General features: G+C 40.9%; 1 protein-coding gene and 1 long non-coding RNA gene across 7 annotated transcripts in view; one reads left to right on the forward strand and one right to left on the reverse strand.

The window, feature by feature from the left end:
• Positions 1 to 20,418, reverse strand: part of PCMTD1 (protein-L-isoaspartate (D-aspartate) O-methyltransferase domain containing 1) — a 68,914-nt gene that overhangs the window by 33,172 nt on the left and 15,324 nt on the right. For 3 of the 6 annotated variants that reach the window (XM_045050164.1, XM_023248502.2, XM_045050165.1), the window contains exon 2: positions 4,514 to 4,944. The exons of 2 other annotated variants lie outside the window; for them this stretch is intronic. In XM_045050164.1, the coding sequence (XP_044906099.1) occupies positions 4,514 to 4,820 (307 nt within the window). In that variant the 5' untranslated portion in view covers positions 4,821 to 4,944. Of the gene's footprint in view, positions 1 to 4,513; positions 4,945 to 13,986; positions 14,011 to 20,418 lie in introns of those variants that run through there. One more of the 6 variants, XM_003999806.6, reaches the window with a different exon arrangement.
• Positions 1,880 to 2,574, forward strand: LOC109495965. Its single transcript, XR_002151693.2, has 2 exons — positions 1,880 to 2,020; positions 2,293 to 2,574. It is a non-coding gene; the product is annotated as an uncharacterized LOC109495965 (long non-coding RNA).

Raw genomic sequence — 20,418 nt, forward strand, 5'->3', positions numbered from 1 at the left:
TAGATTCCTAAAAGAGGTGCTTAAAAGAGCATGAAAAAAATATTTGAAGACCGTATTTCCGATAAAGCGTTTGTATGCAAAATGTATAAAGAACACTTAGACATCAATAAGAACACCCAACAGCTTAATTAAAAAATGGGGAAAAGATTTGAAGACATTTAACTAAAAACATGGGTATGACTAAAAAAACACAGGAATAGATTCTCCTCCACATCATTTGTCACTACAGAAGTACAAGTTAAAACCACAGTGAGATACCAGTTTATACCTACTATGATACTATTACAAAAAGAAAACAAAACACCACACAAGCATCAGTAAGGAAGGAAGTGAAGAAACCAGAGCCTCGTACATTGTGGGAATAGAAAATGGTGCAGCCACTTTTCTAGAAAACACTTTTGACAATTTCCTTAAACGTTAAACAAATTTACCATAGAGCCCAGCAATTCCACTTCTAGGAATCCACTCAAGAGAAATGAAAACAGATGCCCAAAGATCTGCACCATGTGAATGTTCATGACAGTATCGATCCTAATAGCTAAAAAATGGTAGCCCAAATGTCCATTAAGTGGTGAATGGACAAATGTGGTATGCCCATGTAATAACATATTATTCAACCATAAAAGAGGAATGAGGTACTAATACATGCTACAGCCTTGAAAACATAAGGACAAGTGAAAAAAACATACACAAAAGACCATATGTTGTATAATTCTACCTATATGAAATGTACAGAAAAGACAATCTATAGAAACAATGTAGACGAATGGTTGCCAGGGGCTGGGGTGGGGACAGGAAGTGGATTCAACTGGGAATGGGAGATGTTTGGGGGTGACAGAAGTATTCTCAAATTGGACTATGATAATGTTTGCATAACTGCAAATTTACTAAAACTCATTGCACACTTAAAATGGGGTAATGTAAATCATACCTCATTAAAGAGGGAAGGGGGCCAAAATGAAAGCTAATACTGGAGCATCTCAAGTCAAAGCAATCTCACGGCAGTTGAAGGAGGACCATTCAGTGTCCTCTGGTAAACAGAAAAAGAGTACAGAGACGTGACAGCAACACGTAGCCTAACTCACCAGCAACTGGGCGATACAGTGTGGGCAGGAAGTTGCCTGTTCAGCACATAAGCTTGCCAACTGTTTTACCTTTAAGAAGTAGTACCGTAAGCTGAGGTAGTGGCAAACATAGTATTGGAATGATTCTGGCATTTTCTGCAGTCATTTCTATTAACTCAGGAACTAGGCAAGGAAACCATTAAGTTGGATGAACCCCGATACTTTAAGTTTCGTAAGAAAGCTATAACTTTTACATCGTGGGTTATGTAAGAAAACTGGAGGGAATACCTAAGCAAAAAGGATCGGAATGGAGAACCACCCCCACCTGAATTAGAAAGATCGTAAGATCGATTTGCCTTCATAGATCTGATAGTTGTAACTCAACTCTGGGAAACTGAGGACTTGGGAGCCCTTTTCTTGCACCCTGCTTTTCAATGGGATTCCATAGGTATGAAAAAGACAGCACTGAGAGGAGGAATCAGTACTTGATTCTTTGTGTCAGTCAGTCTTTAGTTCTCAGAAGACTTAAGGAAAAGCCAGAGGAATAAGAATTTATCTTTAATGTGAAATAAGTTGTCTAAATGAGGCACATTAGGAGTCGGAGTGATCCGTTCTCCAGGTCTGGAGCAAAAACACATTCCACTTACGAACAACTGCTTCAGCCCCGAGAAATTTCCTGGTATTAAGTAAACCTAACTTCCTCTCACTGAACAAAAGCTCTCGCAAGATTGTAGCCTACGTGCTACAGGTGTGCTTCTGGAGTGGCGGTGGAAATTCCTCAATGAGCATTTTTCTCATCTGTATTTACCAAACCACAGGCACCGCACTCTCCGGGCGTCAGCCAGGATTCCTCCAGATCAAGCTCGGTGTGTCCTCGGAGGAGAACCACTGCCTATGGTGCGCACCTGTCACCCTCATCTTGTGACCGGGAGAGAAGCATGGCTTAGAGCCATGAGGTTAGTTACTTAATAAGGACAGAGCTTCTGGTAATAAGGTCACTGTGAAGCAATGGACCCAAATCCGACTCCCCATGCTCGGGTTAATGACAGGGCACGTAGAAGCAACTTTCTTTAGTTCCATTGTCCTGGCTTAAAGCACTCACAAAGCAAACCAAAAACGGAGAGGCAGGGGTAAAAAGATTAGGCTTCCTCAGAAGCTAGACCAATCCAAGGTTTATTAGCTGTAATCATTGGTTTACAGACTCTGCTTTCTGCCTTTCCTTCTTTAGAGTGCTTTTATCTTCCTCACCAAAGGACTATTCCACATCAAAACACGAAGAACTTTATCTTGGCCTTCACTCTGTCAGACACAGATAAATCCTGGCATAATGTCCAGTAACCATCGTCATACATGTAACTAAAGACCATGACACCCTGGAGCCTTGTAACAGGAGGAAAACATCTAGTGCACCGTGGATCACTTACACGGGGGTCTGTTTCTCCACGCTGCACTCTGGTATGGATGTAGACATTCAAGACACAATAAAGCTTGAGGTCAGCCTACAGATGCATCTATCTGGCCACAGGAAATGAATCTCTTGGAGAGGAGACTGAGTAGAGTTCAAGAGGGCAATCTCACTGCTAGCAAGGTTGCTAACTAGTTATGACCCGCCTTCCCCCCAGCCCTTGCGCTACGACTGACCTCCGTCAGCAGGAGCCAGCTGACAGGGCTAGAGAAGTGGAAGAGAGGGTAACAGGTGCTCTGAAACTGGCCAGGCAGGCTGTGAGGCCTAGACTCCAGCCTAAAGCTGCCAGAGCTGGCCAAAAAATGCACGGTTTCAAAAAGGCAACTCCCGTTTCTTAAAAGCTGTCCGTACTCCCTCGACTAATTTCCTTTCATTTGGAGACAGTCTCAAACCCTAGAGACCGGACCTTTTTCAAAAGTTAATCGATGTCTGGGGTCCCCAACCTGCTGAGAAGTTCCTGTCTCAGGAAGGGCAGGAATACCAATTTTAAATGTAAGCTGCTAAACTTCTTTGTTGGTAAAAATTAATAATTTGCCACCATTTTTTAACATACCATCCCGTACCAAAAACATACTCATCAGTTGTGGGATGAAACAGAATGTTTTATTTATTAGATTGTATCATGTATCACGAACTGACTCAGTTGTTTTTTTATGAGCTGGATTGCAGGTTCCAGGACTAGGAGAGAAAGTAAGGAGCCAGTCAGTGTGTAAGAAAGGAGAATCTCAGGCCTGAAAATCCCTTTAAAGTCATTTCATGGGACTACATAATTGGCTGCCCAAACTAGGACAGTTCAGGAAAGAAAAGGACATTATAAATACCGATGCAAGGACAACAGGGACAAACTAGGACTGTCCCACACCCTGAGACACAGACTCCCCCTACGAGAGTATACTCATCTCTCTGTTCAAAACCCTTCAATGGTTCTCCATCACTTCAGAATGAATTTTAACTCACCGTCTCATCACTACAACTTGAGCACATGCCTCAACGATAGCGTGTGTCACACTGGATGAAAACTGCTGATTCTCAAGTCTCTCCACTCTCATCAGTCTGTGAACTCCAGGGCAAGAGTCTACGTGACGGGCCTTGGTGTTCTACCTCAATGTTTGTCACGTAGCAGCACTTGGTAAAAATAACGGCTGTTTCCATCAACATCACGTCTCAGAGCATATTTTCCTCCATCCATGCTTTTTCAACCCACATTCCGTCTTTCCCAGGTGTCACTTCACAGCCATGTGACTTGAGTGAGGCAAGTCAGTCAACCTCTCTGTGCCTCAGTTTACTCACCTTTATACGCAGGATCCTAATGGTACGTACATCACAGGATAATTAGGATCATTAAATGAGGTACTCTACGTAAAGTGCTTTTACCACCACCCAGCCAGCTTCCCGAAGGCAGAGATCTGTTCCTTTGGATCGCTGCTATATACTTACACCACGAACAACGCCTGACGGAACAGACAGCATGTCCTCCTCAAGCTTACTGACACGTACCTTCTTTCTCCAATCCCTTCCTTTGCCTCACCAGTGCCATGTATATACTCTACACCCCCTCTACGCCCACTCCTGTGTCTCTATCACAAACCTGGCAGCCTTCCCTTTAAAATGGGACACAGAGGACCACGAAACTCCACGCCAGCCGCCAATCACAGCCCTTCACCTGAAACAGATTACACGAGACTCCTGAGCTCTCTGCCTACCAGCTGTCCAATATTGAACACAGACGATGACCGGGGGCTGAAAAACACTTCCGAGGACTTCTTCAGTCTAGGATGAGATGCACATGCTGCCTCTCAGGGTCAGGGCTGAGAGGAAGAAAAGACTGCTACTGCCTTGTGTTTCCACACTCAAGTAAGGAGGAGAACTACTCTATTGAGTATATACATTCAAAGGTATACAAATTTACAAACCCTGGAAATCATAAACAGTTATACAAACTCGGCTTACTTTTTAAAATAAAATTTCACAAAAATAAAATTACCTAAAATTAAGCCCACCATTGTACTTAAATATCCGGTTCCACTTCCCAGGTTAAGAAAAGACAATCCTGGTTGAAGTTTCAACGCTTCCATAACTTCAGAATAAATGCAAGGTGCTGACAAGTGTATGTTGCCATGCTTCCAGGCTAAGTCTTTGTACGCATTGTCTCGGTAGCCTTCCAAATAGTAATCTCCGCGATCAATCGCTCTGAAGGCTTGCTCCACTCTTTCAGTGCGGATATACTGAGCTTCTTTTAAGTTATCAATTAAGTCATCATTATCTTCCCCAGCACTCACAGCTCCTCCCATGATAGTATTCAAATCAAATCATAAATTTTAAAATGTAATAAAATTAGCAGAAATGGCTTCCAATAATGGAGTGTGGTTTGCTTTCCCTTTAATATTGCACTTGATTTCCAAAAATAAATTAATCCTGAAAGGGAAGAATAAAAATAAACAGGTTTAAATTAATGCTCAAAGGAAAGTAATTCCAGTTTAGTAAATATATAATAGTCATCATAACTACCATTTTTCAAGGATATATTTTGTTCCAGACATAGAGTTAAGTTCCTCAAGATTATTATCTACTCATATAACAACCACAGAAGGTAGCTTAAGTTCGATCTCTTCTGTACCTGTGGCAAATCTTGGACACTGAAGAGTTAAGTCACCTCATACTGAAAGGCCAAATAGGGTAGCCATTAGTCACAGGTGGCTATTTAGACCTAAATTAAGTAAAATTAAATACGATGTAAAAATCAGTCAGGCACCCCGGCCACACTTCAAATGCTTAACAGCTACGTGTGGCCAGTAGCTGCCACACTGAACAGAGCTGTTCTAGAAAGCGACAATTCTGGGACACAGTTCCAGGTCTTTCCGACTCCAGAAACCATGCTCTTAATCATTAAGGCAGGCAGCCTTCGGAGTATGGTGAGTCTAGTTTAACATGCGTGAATTACTTCACTGACTTAAAACTTCCTAAATTTAGAAATCCACTACCACCTAAATGCTAAAAATCTTAAGTGCACCACATAAATTCAAAATGTTAACACAAAGCAACATAATTACCCAAACACTGAATACAAAAACAAAACAAACCCACTTTAAAACAAACTCCCACATGTTTAAAATACACACACCCACACACAAACATGTGTGTTCAAGTGTTTTATTTGGTAAACCCTGTGGCGATAAATAAGGAGACCACAAATTTTATTAAAAACTTTAATAGCATAAGCACCAGAACATGTTACACACAGGTACAATAAACTTCAACTAAAAATTTCAGCATCTTCAAATGAAAACATAAGTGCAACTTGATAAACTAAGAATTTTAACACATCATCATGATACACAATTTAATCTTTGATTCAACCACGGTTAATAAATGAATTTCACGTAACAACTAATTTCTGAATTAATAAGTCACGGGAGGGAAAGTGAGAAATGAAATGCCCATAGCCAAAAACAAGAGAGTTTTGACAGCCGGCCCTGGCAGGGCTGTACCCTCACTCTTGACTTTTGAGTACAAGAGCAACAGAGGCCTCGAGAGCTTCCTCAGGGTTCTCAGACTTCTGTCACTGAACTGTCCCAATAGTCCAGGGACAGCTTCCTCACCAGGCCCTGTCCCCACTGTCTGTCTGTGTCCTCTTTTGTCTTTTCCTGTGATCTCCTTAAACTCTCTAAGCAGAGGAAATACTGTGAACTCATGTCACACTATTTAACTTATGGAAACTCACTTCAACAAGTGACTTGGCTGGCTCCAATGCCCCCACAACCCCAAAGAGAAGTAACTGGAAAAACACACGGGCTTACAGCACCATCCTCAATGAGTCGACTTGGCAGCACACGGCGCAGCTGGAGACGTCAACGTGCTCTTCCTTCCACAGGTCTTAGTTTGGGCATCCCTTTCTAACCCAAGCATCTTAATTGGCTGAGCAAAATTCTAGCAATTAGAGATTTGTTTCGTTTTGTTTTTCATGACACGGCCTCTAGGCGTAGGCGAACTTTTCACCTGGTACTCAGAGTGAATGCCTTCCCGGGATGGAAGAAAAAGTGGCTACGCTCATCAGTCCCAGCGTGGCACCTACCGCAGGACTTTATGAAGCCTAATTCTGACTCTGAAGACATTTGATGGCTCTCCTCGAAGTGCTGTATTTTACTAGTTTGAAAAACTATTCCCCTTCCCTTTGCTTCCAGGGCTAAGGAGTGACCCAATCCTTCTCAGGTCCTTCTGGACTCTAACCTGCCCCAACTTACCACAGCAAACAAACAAATGTTGACTTCACTACACAGAAGTGCTCACTCGTGGTGAGAAAGGCAGGATGAAGAATCAAACCAGTAAGAACTGTTCCCATTTGCTGACCGACCCTGTACCATACTCAGTGTTTTCGTTAAAACACATGGTCTCCTTAAAAGCTACGCTAAGCCTATGAGGAAGGCAATCCCTTGCCCACTTTCAAGTAGAAACAATCTGTAAAGGCCTGGCTGGGACACTGCAATGCATGTGACTGCTGCTACAGGAGCCCAAAGGAAAGTGGATCCAGGAACCCAGGAGAGCTTTCTCAAGAAGGCACAGACTGGGTAGCATAGTTAAAGGACTAAGGGAATCAAAGGCTGAGGAAATGGCTGGTATTAAAGCGACAGAGTAGATGACCCTTTTAAGAAACTACACGCAGCTGGGTACTTTCGATCACCTTAAAACCTTTATCCCGTTGGCCAGTGATTTTTTTTTTTTTTTTAAGCCTGGATCCTTTTGAGAATCCGATCATACTTTGGTCCTTCTCATTGACAAATGAAGGAAGGAAAAGTTTTACGCAGCTTCAGAAGGAGCCTGAGTTCCTGCAAACCCATGAGCTGAATCTAATTTAAGAACATCTACTCGATGCAGCCGAGTCAGCCGCAGGTATTAACAAGGAAGGGAGATTAACAAGGGCAGGAGAATTACACTTCCATTTCAGAGAGTGCAGTGTAATCTGTGTTTCTGATCTACTGCAAGAGACTGGAGAGCAGGTACTTGGAAAGTTGGGAAACACATCACCTTGTCAAGGAGGAGCAGCGCAAGACCTGAACCAGACTTCTAGGACACTCTGGTCTGATGGGAAAGAAACACATCTGAACACAAAGCTGTAGGGTATCCAGGAGGGAGGTGATCAGGAAAGGTTTTCTGGAATAAGAGGAGCAATCACCGCAATGCATCATGTTTCCTTAAACAATATGTAAGGTAAGGATGTGCAGATAACAGTCATGGTGGTCTGCATGTTCATGCTTTGAACTGACAGCAAGGTACAAGCTTATGCACATTACAGAGACACCTTAGCAACTTACAAAAACTTTCAGCAAAAAGCTGAAGTTACAGAGGACCTGCTTCTAAGGTAGATGCTGTCACAGTTACTTCAAGTGGTCTGGGGAAGCTGTGAATGCAGATGAAAAAAAATGATAAGACACTGTCCCTGAATTAAAACAACATATGAATTAAGGCTATATCCAGGTTCAGATTTTAAAATTCTGATGAAAATATACATATGAAAATAAAATGATATCCATAAGCAAACTGTCTTCTAGGGCCTAAATTTCAAAACGAAGATGAACCCTGGGGTTTAAGGCTGGGAAAGACTGAAGGACTGTGATGCCAGGTGCAAATCCCAGTAGATTTAGCTATGCTAGAAATCTTACGAGGATTGCTATTATCTTTGTCTGTCTTTGTCAGTAACCTGGTTATACAGTTGCACAGGTTTTCAGTGGTATGCCCTAAGGCTATTTCTCCCACACGTCCCGCTGTTTTGTGAAACATTAGTAGGTGTTTTCAGATGTTATAGAAAAACCCAGTACTTGACCTCAGGCCCTTGAAGCATCTTAGGAAATGTGAGGGACCACAGATCAGTCTGGAGAAGAGATGGTACGCAAAACTGTGAAATGGGATAAGCAGAGCCGTGCAAGGACGTTATGGAGCACTCAGCCCAGACGCGGGGACGCAATAAAAGGACAGGAAGATTTTCCTGAAGGTGGAAGACCGGGTAAGCAAGAAGGCAGAAGGAAGGAAAAGTATTCAAAACATGTGGAAAAGACGAGGAGACAAGAGGCCATGCGTCTGCCCCCGGTAAGGCCCTACAAATAATAGCGCAGAGCTGAAGCGCAGGAATAGAAGCAGTGCTTGGTGAGGCAAGAACGACTAAGAGACATGAAAAAGGAAGCTTGCAGGCCACACACACACACACACACACACACACACACACACACACAGCGCTTGGACTTCCTCCCGCAGACAATGGAGCCAGCAAAGGCTTTTGAGATGAGAGACATATTGTATGACTAATTTTAAAACAAGATGTAAAGGAAACACCAAAACTGTAAAAGAAAGAGAACATAATTACAATTCGTTGTTTGGTCTGGGGAAGACAATGTTTATACAGTCAGAATAGCGAAAACACAGTGGCTGATTTAATGTGAGTAGTCGCTGGGGCGCCTGGGTGGCTCAGTCCGTTAAGCATCCGACTTCAGCTCAGGTCATGATCTCACGGTTCCTGAGTTCAAGCCCCACGTCGGGCTCTGTGCTGGCAGGTCGGAGCCTGGAGCCTGACTCAGATTCTGTGTCTCCCCCTCTGCCCCTCTCCTGCTCACTCCCTCTCTCTCAAAAATGAATAAAAACATTAAAAAAAAAAAATTAACGCAAATAGTCATTTAAGCACACTAGGAAGGATGAGAGGGAAGAGGTGAAAAGAGGGGTATGGGAGCTAACACCTCATCTGTGATTCCAGAAGCTAAACGCTGTCTAAATATTTAAGAAGAAGAGCAAAAGAATGATCTTAGTTAGCAATGTGGAGGTAACTTCCTTACCATGAAAGAGCTGAACACGTTAAGTTCCCTGTGGAGTGTGAGTCTCCAGGTAGAAACGAGTGAAGCCATGAACTGCCAGGCTTTGTCTTCAAGGGATCACTTGACTTTCTAAATTGTGCACATGCATTATTTGAACAAAACTGACAAGTAAAGCTGAATATAAAGAGTGTGTGTGTGTGTGTGTGTGTGTGTGTGTGTGTGTGTGTGTATTAGACCAGATGAATCTAAAGACACATAGAAAATAATTTCTGAAGGAATAAAAATGCACTTAATAAAATAGTTTATGGTAGAAAAATCAAAGAAAAAGAGATTATTAACAATTTATACCACAGAGCTTCAAAGGTAAGTCATTTTATCACACAGTTCCTAAAAGTGGGTGGAAAATGATTATAAATTAAGTCACATTTCCATAATGTTGACAGATTCAATTATAAAAATATGTGCATTTGCATAAAATTTGAAAACCAAGTAAAATAAAAATGATTCATAACCCTAATATTTAAAGAGCCACTGTTAATATTCACTTTCTAAGCACATATATGCTTTCTTATTAACGAAATTACTAATATTATAATTTCAAACGTTTGCCAAATAGGTCTTAAGCATTTTCACGTCATCAAAAATTCTTCCAAAATCCAGGTGTGCTATCCCACCGCATGGAGGCACCAAAATATAATCAGTCCCCTCCCTGACTGCTGGGCAGTGAATTTTGGATTACACTTACTGTGTATGTGAAGAGTTAGTAAGTTAAAATCCGTAATGAATATTGTGATAATTCAATAATAATTCCCTAACTTGAAATACACTTCATTTTTTATGACTAAAGCAAACACTATTAAAAAACCATCGCAGCATTAAGTCACAGAAGTGTTTGTCGTTTGTTAATTCTGAGATAATTCCACCTCAATCATGGAAAAGTGCCAAATGCAAGCCAAGAGACTAAGGTCTAGCCTTGGTCCCACTGATAAACTTTGCTGTATGGCTCTGGGCAGCTCTCCAAAACATCATTTCCTCACCTGTGAAATGAAGAGGCTAAATTCTAGGATTCCTAAGGTTCCCCAGAGCTCTAATTTCCCTGCCATTTTGGCATCAAACCCGCATTTGAGGACAGCTGAGTTCTAGTTGTGCAGGAATGTCTGTCCATGCCTGGGCACCTCTGTGACTTTGATCACATTTTTTTGGTGCCCCACTCCTGCCATTCTCTCCAAACATGGAAATGAAAGAAATGGGAATGTTCAAGTCCTGCATTAAACAATAAAAGCAAACTAAGGAATCGAAGAAAAAGAAAAGGCCAAGGCAGAATAGAGAAATGCCAGAAGACTGGACAGCTTATGCAGTTAGATCTTTTGAAAACGAAGTCATCATATCAACTCACGGAACACAATTTCGCTCCTTGGCACTTTCTTTCTAGTATGCGTGCTGGGGTTCGGGGGAACACAACAGGGTGCGTACATTCACACGAGCTCACCTGAGATGATCTGTAAGGTGTTCCCAAAAGTTGCTTGCCAGTCTTTCAAAATAAGGGATGTGGTTTCAAGGTATTTGGTTTAGGGGAAGATCTACAGAAGGCCCAGTTCAATCTTACGGTGTCTTTCAGGCTCCTTAGGGATGTTTTACGGAAGGTTAAAAACAAGTCAAAGGAGGCGGGCGGCAAACAGATGGCGGACAGATGTCGCAGCGCTGGGGAACAGTGAACGCTGACTCACGCTCTTTCCCTCCTAGCGACCAGGGGCAGGCAGCCAGGTGCTGCTCGCTGCTCCGTTCTCTGCAAAGGTGAGGACAGGGCTCACCCGCTTTGGGGGAAAGAAGATTAGTCATCCAAAGGACAACACGCTATTTGAGGGCATGAGCAGAGGGTGGTTCTTCCTCACGCCTCAAAGATCAGAGGAGCCACGCACGAAGCCTGTTTTGAGTGTGCAAAGACACGGGGGGGGGGGGGGGAGAGGGGGTTCTCAGTGATGGAAAACAGATCTGATGAGATATAAATACAGAACGACAAAAGAAAGAAAAGGGAAGGACAGACTAATGAAGGGGTTCAGAACAAGTCTCCCTGAGATGTACCACTTTGGCATGTGGACCATTTTGAGCTGAAGGCAATCAAGACCCAGCAGCCTAAAGCAAAACTGTTACCTCTCTTTAAACTACCTAAAGGAGTTTAGCTAAGGAGGTGGGCCCAGAAAGAAAGCTATTACCAAGGCCATTTTTTTTTTCTTGACCCATCTGCAGAGTAGGACGAATATCTGCTCTTACCATCCCGTGAACCTCCCCATGACCTCCCAGACCCCTATCCCACTTCGTAGCTCTCGATGGATAGATGGCATGTAAACCTCAACTGCCCAGCTTCTCCTTGGGTCTGTCTTTGTGGGGCTCCCATACAATTCAAATTTTCTCCCATCAATCTGTCTTAATTTGATTATCAGAGAAGCCAAAGAACCTAGAAGAGCAGAAGGAAAATATTTTCCTCCAACATTAAAGATTCACTACTCATGCGCCCAAAGCTACCGGGAGAACATCCAGGTAAGTCTATATCCAATGATAAATACACACCTTAATTTTTTTTTTATTAGTGATAATATACACAAGCAATTTCCTATGTCTCTATTACATACAGGCCCTGGGCTCTATTTCTTCACCAAAACTCTATGAGGAAGTGCTAACTTCATTTTATATTGAGGAGACCAAAGCTCAGAGCTTATGAGTAGCTGAGCCACAACTCAAATCCAGTTTGGCAAGCCATAAAACCCTTCTGAAACAGAACAATTTGCAAAGAGGCTCCTGGCTCATAATTCAAAAGTAAACTTTTCATCCCCTTAGCTAAGAAGATCCAGATCTCCCTCCCTCTCTCCAATTTCCTTTTTCCTCCCCTCTAGTACTCTGGGTTCCAAAAGAAGAATGGGATAGTGGAAATAAAGCATCTGATGTCATGTACTGACTATGCAGCCTCAGGCAAAAGTCTAACCTGTGATCTTCAGTTGCCCTTGTCTATAAAATGGGAAAAATATTAACTGCATCATAAATTTGTAAAGAGTGCACTGCGCATAAGACTTCTAACGTACACATGTCCAATAAATAATTCACTTTCTTTCACATCTAGGACAAAAAAGACACATTCAAAACATTCATTTTTAAACACAAAGGACCGAAAAGGGGAAACAAAAAAGTAAGTGTCAGTTTTGAAATCTAGTGACGTTATCACTTAGTGACCTCCTGAAGACAGAAGTACAGGGTGAAAATGTAAATCCTAAAGAAAAGCCAAGTTACAGTGTATACAGAAGGGAAAGGAATAATACAGCCCTTCGCATGTAAACTGATTGAGAGGGGTTAATGTAAAAACAAAAAAACCAAAACCACAAACACAAACCAATGCAGTGACTTCTGTCATGCTCTGGGCCATAAACTAGGCCACGAGGCCCACATCAGGACCAGCTGCCCTCTGTGCTCACTTACACGGGCTCAGGAAGCAGGCAGGCAGGTACCGAGACTCTCTTTGGTAACTTACTAGCTAACTTCCACCTGTGCTAATTTTCTCTAATGGAGCATTTGTTCCATAAATCAGCAAAAAGTAGCTGTCTCGTATAGTTTTCTTTTGTTCAACACATCTTTTCTATCCAAATTGTAAACTCAATAATAAAGATCAAATAAAACGAAGACAAAATAAATATTTAAAATATTCATCACAGTTGTAAAGGTGTTAGCAAGCATTTAATAAATAACAAACATAATACACTGTAAGAGCAACTTCGAGCTTTTTACTTCAGGAAATACTTTCAAATTTGAACATACCTAACAACTACCAGCAAAGTGAAACTGTATTTTTCCTTTAAATTCTCTTGAACTCTGGAATCTTCATCTGATCAGACAGCTGATAAGCCACTCTCTCAAGATAATTCAAGATCGTCGTCTCCTCCCCAACCCTTCAATTCACTACTACACATAGTCTCAAGTAACAAAATAAAGTTCTGTTTAGAAGCAACCAGGTTCTATATTTTGATATTTATCAAGTTGCAAGGTGCCTATATTCACAGACGTAGACTTTTCAGTTATATTCTCAATTCTATTCCAGTCTTGCTTCCTATGCCTTTTTCTTCCCTCTACCTCCCCTCTCATTCTTTTAACTTTCCTATTCTCCTTTGCTGGGGGCAGTGAAGACCAGCGCAAACTCAAACAAGACTGGAAAAAACAGTAGGAGGCGGCTTTACGTGAGTTCAAGATATGGGATATAAGGTGAGAGAGGAATATAAAACATTTTCAAAGGACAAGATGAGACAACTCAAGCTGAAATCTTATCATTTTGAAAATTACAGGATTTCATGTACCTCCAAAGTCTCCTCCGCTCCTTTTACTCTAAGATCTGAATATATGACCTCTTAAAACCTCTATGAGTACACCATTAGACGTGTGTAACCCTAAACACCACACAAGTATACTCCAAATGCCCTCGATATGCAGTCCCACGTATCTCTGAACTACCAAAATCCTCAGAGAATTACTGCCTCAAAGTTTAGGATTACTGCTTAACATCTTCAATTTTTCAAGAAACATTAAGTGTTGTACTAACCAACCTTAATACTTAAAAAAAAAAAAATTCCTTACAGAAGCTACGGCCCAGAAAAACTTTTTAAACAGAAGAGTTATTTACCTCCTGTAGCTCAGGGAAAGTCTGAAGCAGAATACTGAACCGACACTGGGCTTTCTGGTCTGCTGAACGATGCTCTTAGGACGTCATGAGATCAATAGGGAAGCAGGAGAGAAAAGCATATACATTGTCAGCTCCTCTCCGGTCAGTCTTTTAAAGTTGGGCTTCTTTTATTTGAAACATTTTGCGTTCACAAAGAACAATATTCAAATAAAAATAAAAGAATATCCCCAAAGCAAAATTCCACAATTTGGGAGTTCAGATGACCGGCATCTGTTCCCATCACAAACCAAAACATGAACTCACACCAGAGATATTTTTCCTGCATATCATACTGGGGAATGCAAAGGCTGGCCTTGTCACACCACACAATTTTGAGCCAATTGTTATCTTTCCTGGCTTTAGTTTTTTCACCTGGAAGATACTGCTACTAAATCAAATTTTCTCGATGGCACCTGTAACAACTCTAAAACTGTCTAAGCATATTTGCTACACAAAAATAAAAAATGTAAACAGGTTAACTATAAAGTTTTTTGGCCTTATAAAATGGTATCTTTCCAGAGTCCACCATGACCATTTTATCTATGGACAGGCAGTGAAAGCTACATAGAACAAAATACCTCGTTATACATCATTTTAATTTGCAGCGCTTCTATACCAACTCATACAATTTCATTAACTACTCCAGGATATTTACACAGGACAGGTGGTATTACCTGCACTACCCATGTGAAGAAAACCGATTGAGAACAATTTGTTCTAGATTTTCCATATAAGACATATTTCAGTCTTATTCATAGATCTAATGTCATGCATTACCACTAATATTCACATTATCAGAAATAAAACAGCAAATGTATGTCTGAGACCCTTTGACAAATACACACACACACACACCACATTATCTATCCCTGTTTTTACTCATGACCCAGAGAAAGTTAAGGAAGTTCTCAAACTGTAATCGTAAGATCATCACCACAATGCTACAAGCTCTAAAGGAAGTGGTCACCTTAAATGATTAATCTTGTACCAACAGAACTCATTTGGAGAAAACTGTCCAAACTGAACCACCAAAACGCTTGTAAAAGCTTATTAAACTATAGCTCAGTACCTCCTGCCAGGCTTCACTTAAACAACTTCTTCACCACTGGTCCAGCAAGTTGAGCAGGACACAGGCACACTGAAGACAGAAAGTCAAAGAATGGCTTCAGTGCAGTAGACAATCTCTTTTCATGGAAATTAGTCTCTTAAATGGTTAGTGTATTTTCATTAAAAAAAATGTTTAAAAATTACTTTCAATTTGGCCACAATAAACTGACACAACTGAAAGCTTTTAACAATGTAAGGAATTATTTCATACTAATTAGATTGGGCTTCGAACTGTAAACAGCAAACTGCGTACTCGTAACTGAGAATGTTTATTAATAGTACACTTTAAAATACTAAATGCTCTCGCTCTCCATAAAAAATTACTCAAACCTACTAGTACTGCCTTCCATTTCGATATTCTAAGTTTTGCACAAAAGACTTCCATTTGGTGATTTCCTCATTCAATTAACAAAACTGGGCGCCTACTTACACCTCAGGAACTATGGCAGTTATGCAGGACTAAGAGACCAAACTCCAGAAGCTAAAGTTAAATTAGAGAGCTTTCTTATAAGGTAAGAGTTACAGAAAGCTCGCTTCATTTCATGGATAAAGAACTGAGCCCCAGCAGCTGCCTTGTCCAAGATCACACAAGTCATTGGGGCACCTGGGTGGCTCAGTGGGTTAAGCATCCTACTTCGGCTCAGGTCATGATCTCCCGGTTCGTGAGTTCCAGCCCCACGTCGGGCTCTGTGCTGGCAGCTCAGAGCCTGGAGCCTGCTTTGGAATCTGTGTCTCCCTCTCTCTCTGCCCCTCTCCCACTCATGTTCTGTCTCTCTCTCTCTCACAAACATTAGAAAAAAATTTTTTTAACTTAGAAAAAAAAAATCACACAAGTCAGAAACCCAAGTTTTTGCAAGTCATTATATACTAATCTTAGATAAGAGAAAATCTATTCAAACATTAGTATAAAGCCAAAAAGGCCGAATTTACTCCTTTGTTTAGATTTTTTTTTTTTTTAAGTTTATTTATTTTGATGGGGAGGGCCACCAGAGAGAGAATTCCTAGCAGGCTCTGCACTGTCAGGGCTTGAACTGATGAATGGTGAGATCATGACCTGAGCCGAAATCAGCAGTCGGACGTTTAACCGACAGATCCACCTAGGCATGCCAAGATTTCTTAAAATTAAGTGAGCAGAATGCTTCTTTTTTAAAAATTCAGAAAATTTCCTTAAGTTCAGTATTTAATTACTGATAGCAAGCAATATTCCTGAAACCTGACTTTATGACAATTTGTTGGAGATTGTAAGGAAAAAAAAATGCCCGAAATGAAACTACTACAGAAAACAACGTATTAAGTATATCTAGACTGAATCCATACGGGTTATAGTGGTGAGTTAGAACATTAACGCAATGTAAAATTTTGGTCTGAATTCAACAGGATTTATATCAATAGGAATGTAACAATTTTACTCATTTGCTACCCTTAAAAAGATTATTTGTAGAATGAATATTAATGTATCAAATTATAATAATTTCATATCAAGTCGTAGCTTCATTACAAGTGATATTCTAACAGAATGTGCTGTTGTCAACATAAATAAAAATTATACTTAAAGATCATATAACACAGTGTAGGTTCTAGACTGGAACCCTAATTCTATAACTTCTAGCTATGTGATCTCAGGAACATCATTCACCTCTCAAGGCCTTAGCTGCTACATGATAAAAACAATATTGGTAACAATAATTACCTCACAGGATTAGCGTGAGAAGTATCTGAGATAATGTATGTAAACTGCCTACAACAGTCCCTGTCACATAGCAAGTACTCAATACGTTACTGGTTTCTATTAACACAGGCTTACTTCATCCCCTCATAAAAGACCATGGTCCCATTTCAAGAAACATTTATCAAATGCATAAAAATCTATATATAATATCTATAAAATACTTTGGATTTTAGGTGTCAATTTTCACCAAGATCTCAATAGCTGGATGATGTTTCTGAGGGAAACCAAAGCATGGAATGACTGGAGAAAGACACTGCGAATATACCTTGCGATGCTGGACAGAATTGAAGGAATCATCAGTATGAGCTCATTAACTTGACTTGGACAACTATACACACACACGTATAAAACAGAAAGCTACAGAAAACACACATACATACTTTCCCTTTGTTTATGAATGCCTAAAAGATAAACAGTGATTCAAAATAAACCCAAACTCTGGTTGCAAAAGGTGGAGGAAAACATGTTTTGCATTTTTCTCTACTACATCTTCCCATCTATTAACAGCAATCTCCCATTCCCCCACTCCCACCGGAAGACACTCGAGTGTCCACTCTTCCATCGGTAGCAGGAGCCCTGGAATCTCTGCTGCGGTCTCCGCGCTCCGGCTCTCACAAGTAACTGAGCGTCTTCAACAACTACTCAAGCCCCAAAGTTCAACTCCAAGGACCTACTCCCACCCGCTATCCAACCCCCGGATCCTTATTTTATTCTACAACCACATCTGACATCTAGTTTGCCCATTCTTTTCCTACCACCACACTCATTGTCACTAGTGCTACAGCAAAGATCATCCATCAAAGACCTGAGGGCCTCAGTAAATAACTGAGGACCTGCAGGCCTTAGTTTCTGTTAACAACTACTGAACTCTGTGCCTGTAAGAGCAAAAGCAGCCACAAACGACACGTAAATCCAAGTATGGCTGTGTTCCGAGTTTTTTTATTTATGAACACTGCAACTTAAATTATAACACATATTTACAGATACATTTATACATCATTTATATAATTCTCACTTAGTCTTAAATTTTTTTTCCAACTTTTTAAAATGTGAACACCATTCTTAGTTTGCAGGCTATTCACAAACAGGCAGTGGGCCAGGTTTGGGCCATGCACCATAATCTGCTGACACCTATCAATATCACTTTCTTCCCAAACCAAACATGTCCGATAAACATGGCTTCGCTCCATTACTTTCCATTATTTCAACCCCTCGTTCTAACTTTCTGCCTCACTCCTCTTGTAAACGCCTGACTTTGCATCAATCCAGTATCTCTCTTCTGTGGAGTGTTCTATACCGTGGAGTATTACAGAAGAAAAAAAAATCCACCACTTGGATCGGTACCACTAAAGATTTCCGTTCTTCAATCTCAACTGGATTTTCAATAGCACCTAGCAATACCTCTGGTCTTCAGTCGCTCCCATCCTCCACAGCAAACTCACTACCACTGCCACAGTCCCCTCAAGATGAATCTCCCTAACAAAGGTGATACTTGTCTGTCTTCCACAAACAAGGTCATGAGACAAAAGCCTCAACTTTCCCAGACTGTCACCTGAACCCCATACCACCGGACAACAGTATTATTAAAAATATACCTGTATCTGTACACACATCCACAAGCAGAGTATTCAGCCTTTGTTCTGAAATTCCATAGGCCTGATTTTGTCCATTAGTAGAATTTAAGTACCTTACTAAATAAGTAGTACATTTATTAGATGCCTGGCACTCAACCAAGTGCTTTACAATGATCTCTCAATCGAGAAGGAACCCCTCCTCCTAGAAATCTCCTCTAAGCCCACCTCCAGAACACTCAGGGGCCTATCAGCCAGCTAAGGCTACCATAACAAAATACCACAGGCTGGTATTAAACAACACAAATTATCTTACAGTTCTATAAGCTAGAAATCCAAGATCAGGGTGTCAGCATGGTCAGCTTCTGGTGAGAACTCTCTTACATGGCCTTTCCCTGCTGTGTGGTCAGAGAACCAACACTGACATCTCCTCTTATAAAGACACTATTCCTACAGGATCAGAGCCTGACCCTTTTGTACTCACCTTAATTACTTCCTCAGAGGCCTCATTTCCAAATACACCTACACTCGGGGTTAGGGCTTCGACATTAAAATTTTTCAGGGACACAAACACTGGGGCCACAACAGTGCATTTCTTCAGTGCTCTCAAACACCCGTGACTATACCTGAAACACTGCTCCACAAAGTTATTTCATTTCTCACCCACTTGACTGTAGGACTATTTTTCTTCAAGAGAAAGCTCCACATGCTACTCACCAATTCCTATCACTTACCAGAGAGGCTATAGTGGAAGCAAACAGTAAATGACGAAAGAGACTAAACGAATGAATAAAATAACTTCGGCATGATATTCATTTAATGAAAATGGAAGGGTGAGACCAATATCTGTTACACAGACCTCTCAGGTTGTTTCTGCCTTTGAGACTGACGCACCTTATAACAAAGAAGATAATTCAAGACCACCCCCAGTGATCAATTTTGTTTAGTTTCCCAGTAAAAAGATATGGGAAGAAGAGCAGAGATATCTGAGTGCTAGACAAGTTATACCCTCCACTGCACTATTACTCTGGTCTGCTTTGGGGCATACTTCATCGCAGATGAGAAAAAGCTTACAGAGCTTAAAATTTAGTTGGCGATACTACAGTTACAAAAAAAAAAAAAAAAAAAAGGCAAAATGAATGTTTCAGGAGTTCAAAACAAAAGCAAGTTAACCAGAAATGTAATAGCCAGAGACAGACAAATGTGTGCTACCAAAAATACGTAAAAAATTATTGTAAACAGGGGCACCTGGGTGGCTCAGTCAGTTAAGCAGCTGACTTCGGCTCAGGTCATGACCTTAAGATTCATGAGTTGGAGCCTGGCATTGGGCTCAATGCTGACAGCTCAGAGCCTGAAGCCTGCTTCGGATTCTGTGTCTCCCTCTCTCTCTCTCTCTCTCTCTCTCTCTGCACCTTCCCCATTCACTCTCTCTCTCTCTCTCTCTCTCTCTCTCAAAAAAATAAACATTAAAAAAATGTAAAAAAAAATATTGTAAACATACAAATAATCTTCAACAATGTAATGATACTACATTAACCTGGGAGCAGAGATACCACAGTAGAGATTCCAGAGTCCTTAATAAAGGTGGAAAGAGTTGAGGACACTTTAATGCCCTCAGGATGGGAAGTGAGGAGATTACTCTCACTAGGAAAAAATAGACACAAAGAGACAAAAACACAGTGGGGGAGGAGGGCGCGGGCAGGGGACCTCAACAAATGTTCTTCTGAATTATTAATGCAATGTGAAACCACAATAAATTTCATAAAAGAAGGAATACTTTAGTTTTGCAAATACTGGAAGTACAAAGAGTTACACAAAGGTTGGTAATTAAAATGTGTTCAGAAAGGCAACCTGAAAGCAACCGGGGCATGGGTACCACATTTTCTAAATCATTCACTTTTACAAGACCTTTTGGGCATCTTCCTTACAGCAAGGCACTGTGGCAGTCACAATAAAAGGAGAATAAAATGAATCAAAAACAAACTA

The sequence above is a fragment of the Felis catus genome, chromosome F2 (assembly GCF_018350175.1).
Source record: "Felis catus isolate Fca126 chromosome F2, F.catus_Fca126_mat1.0, whole genome shotgun sequence".
Lineage (NCBI taxonomy): Eukaryota > Metazoa > Chordata > Mammalia > Carnivora > Felidae > Felis > Felis catus.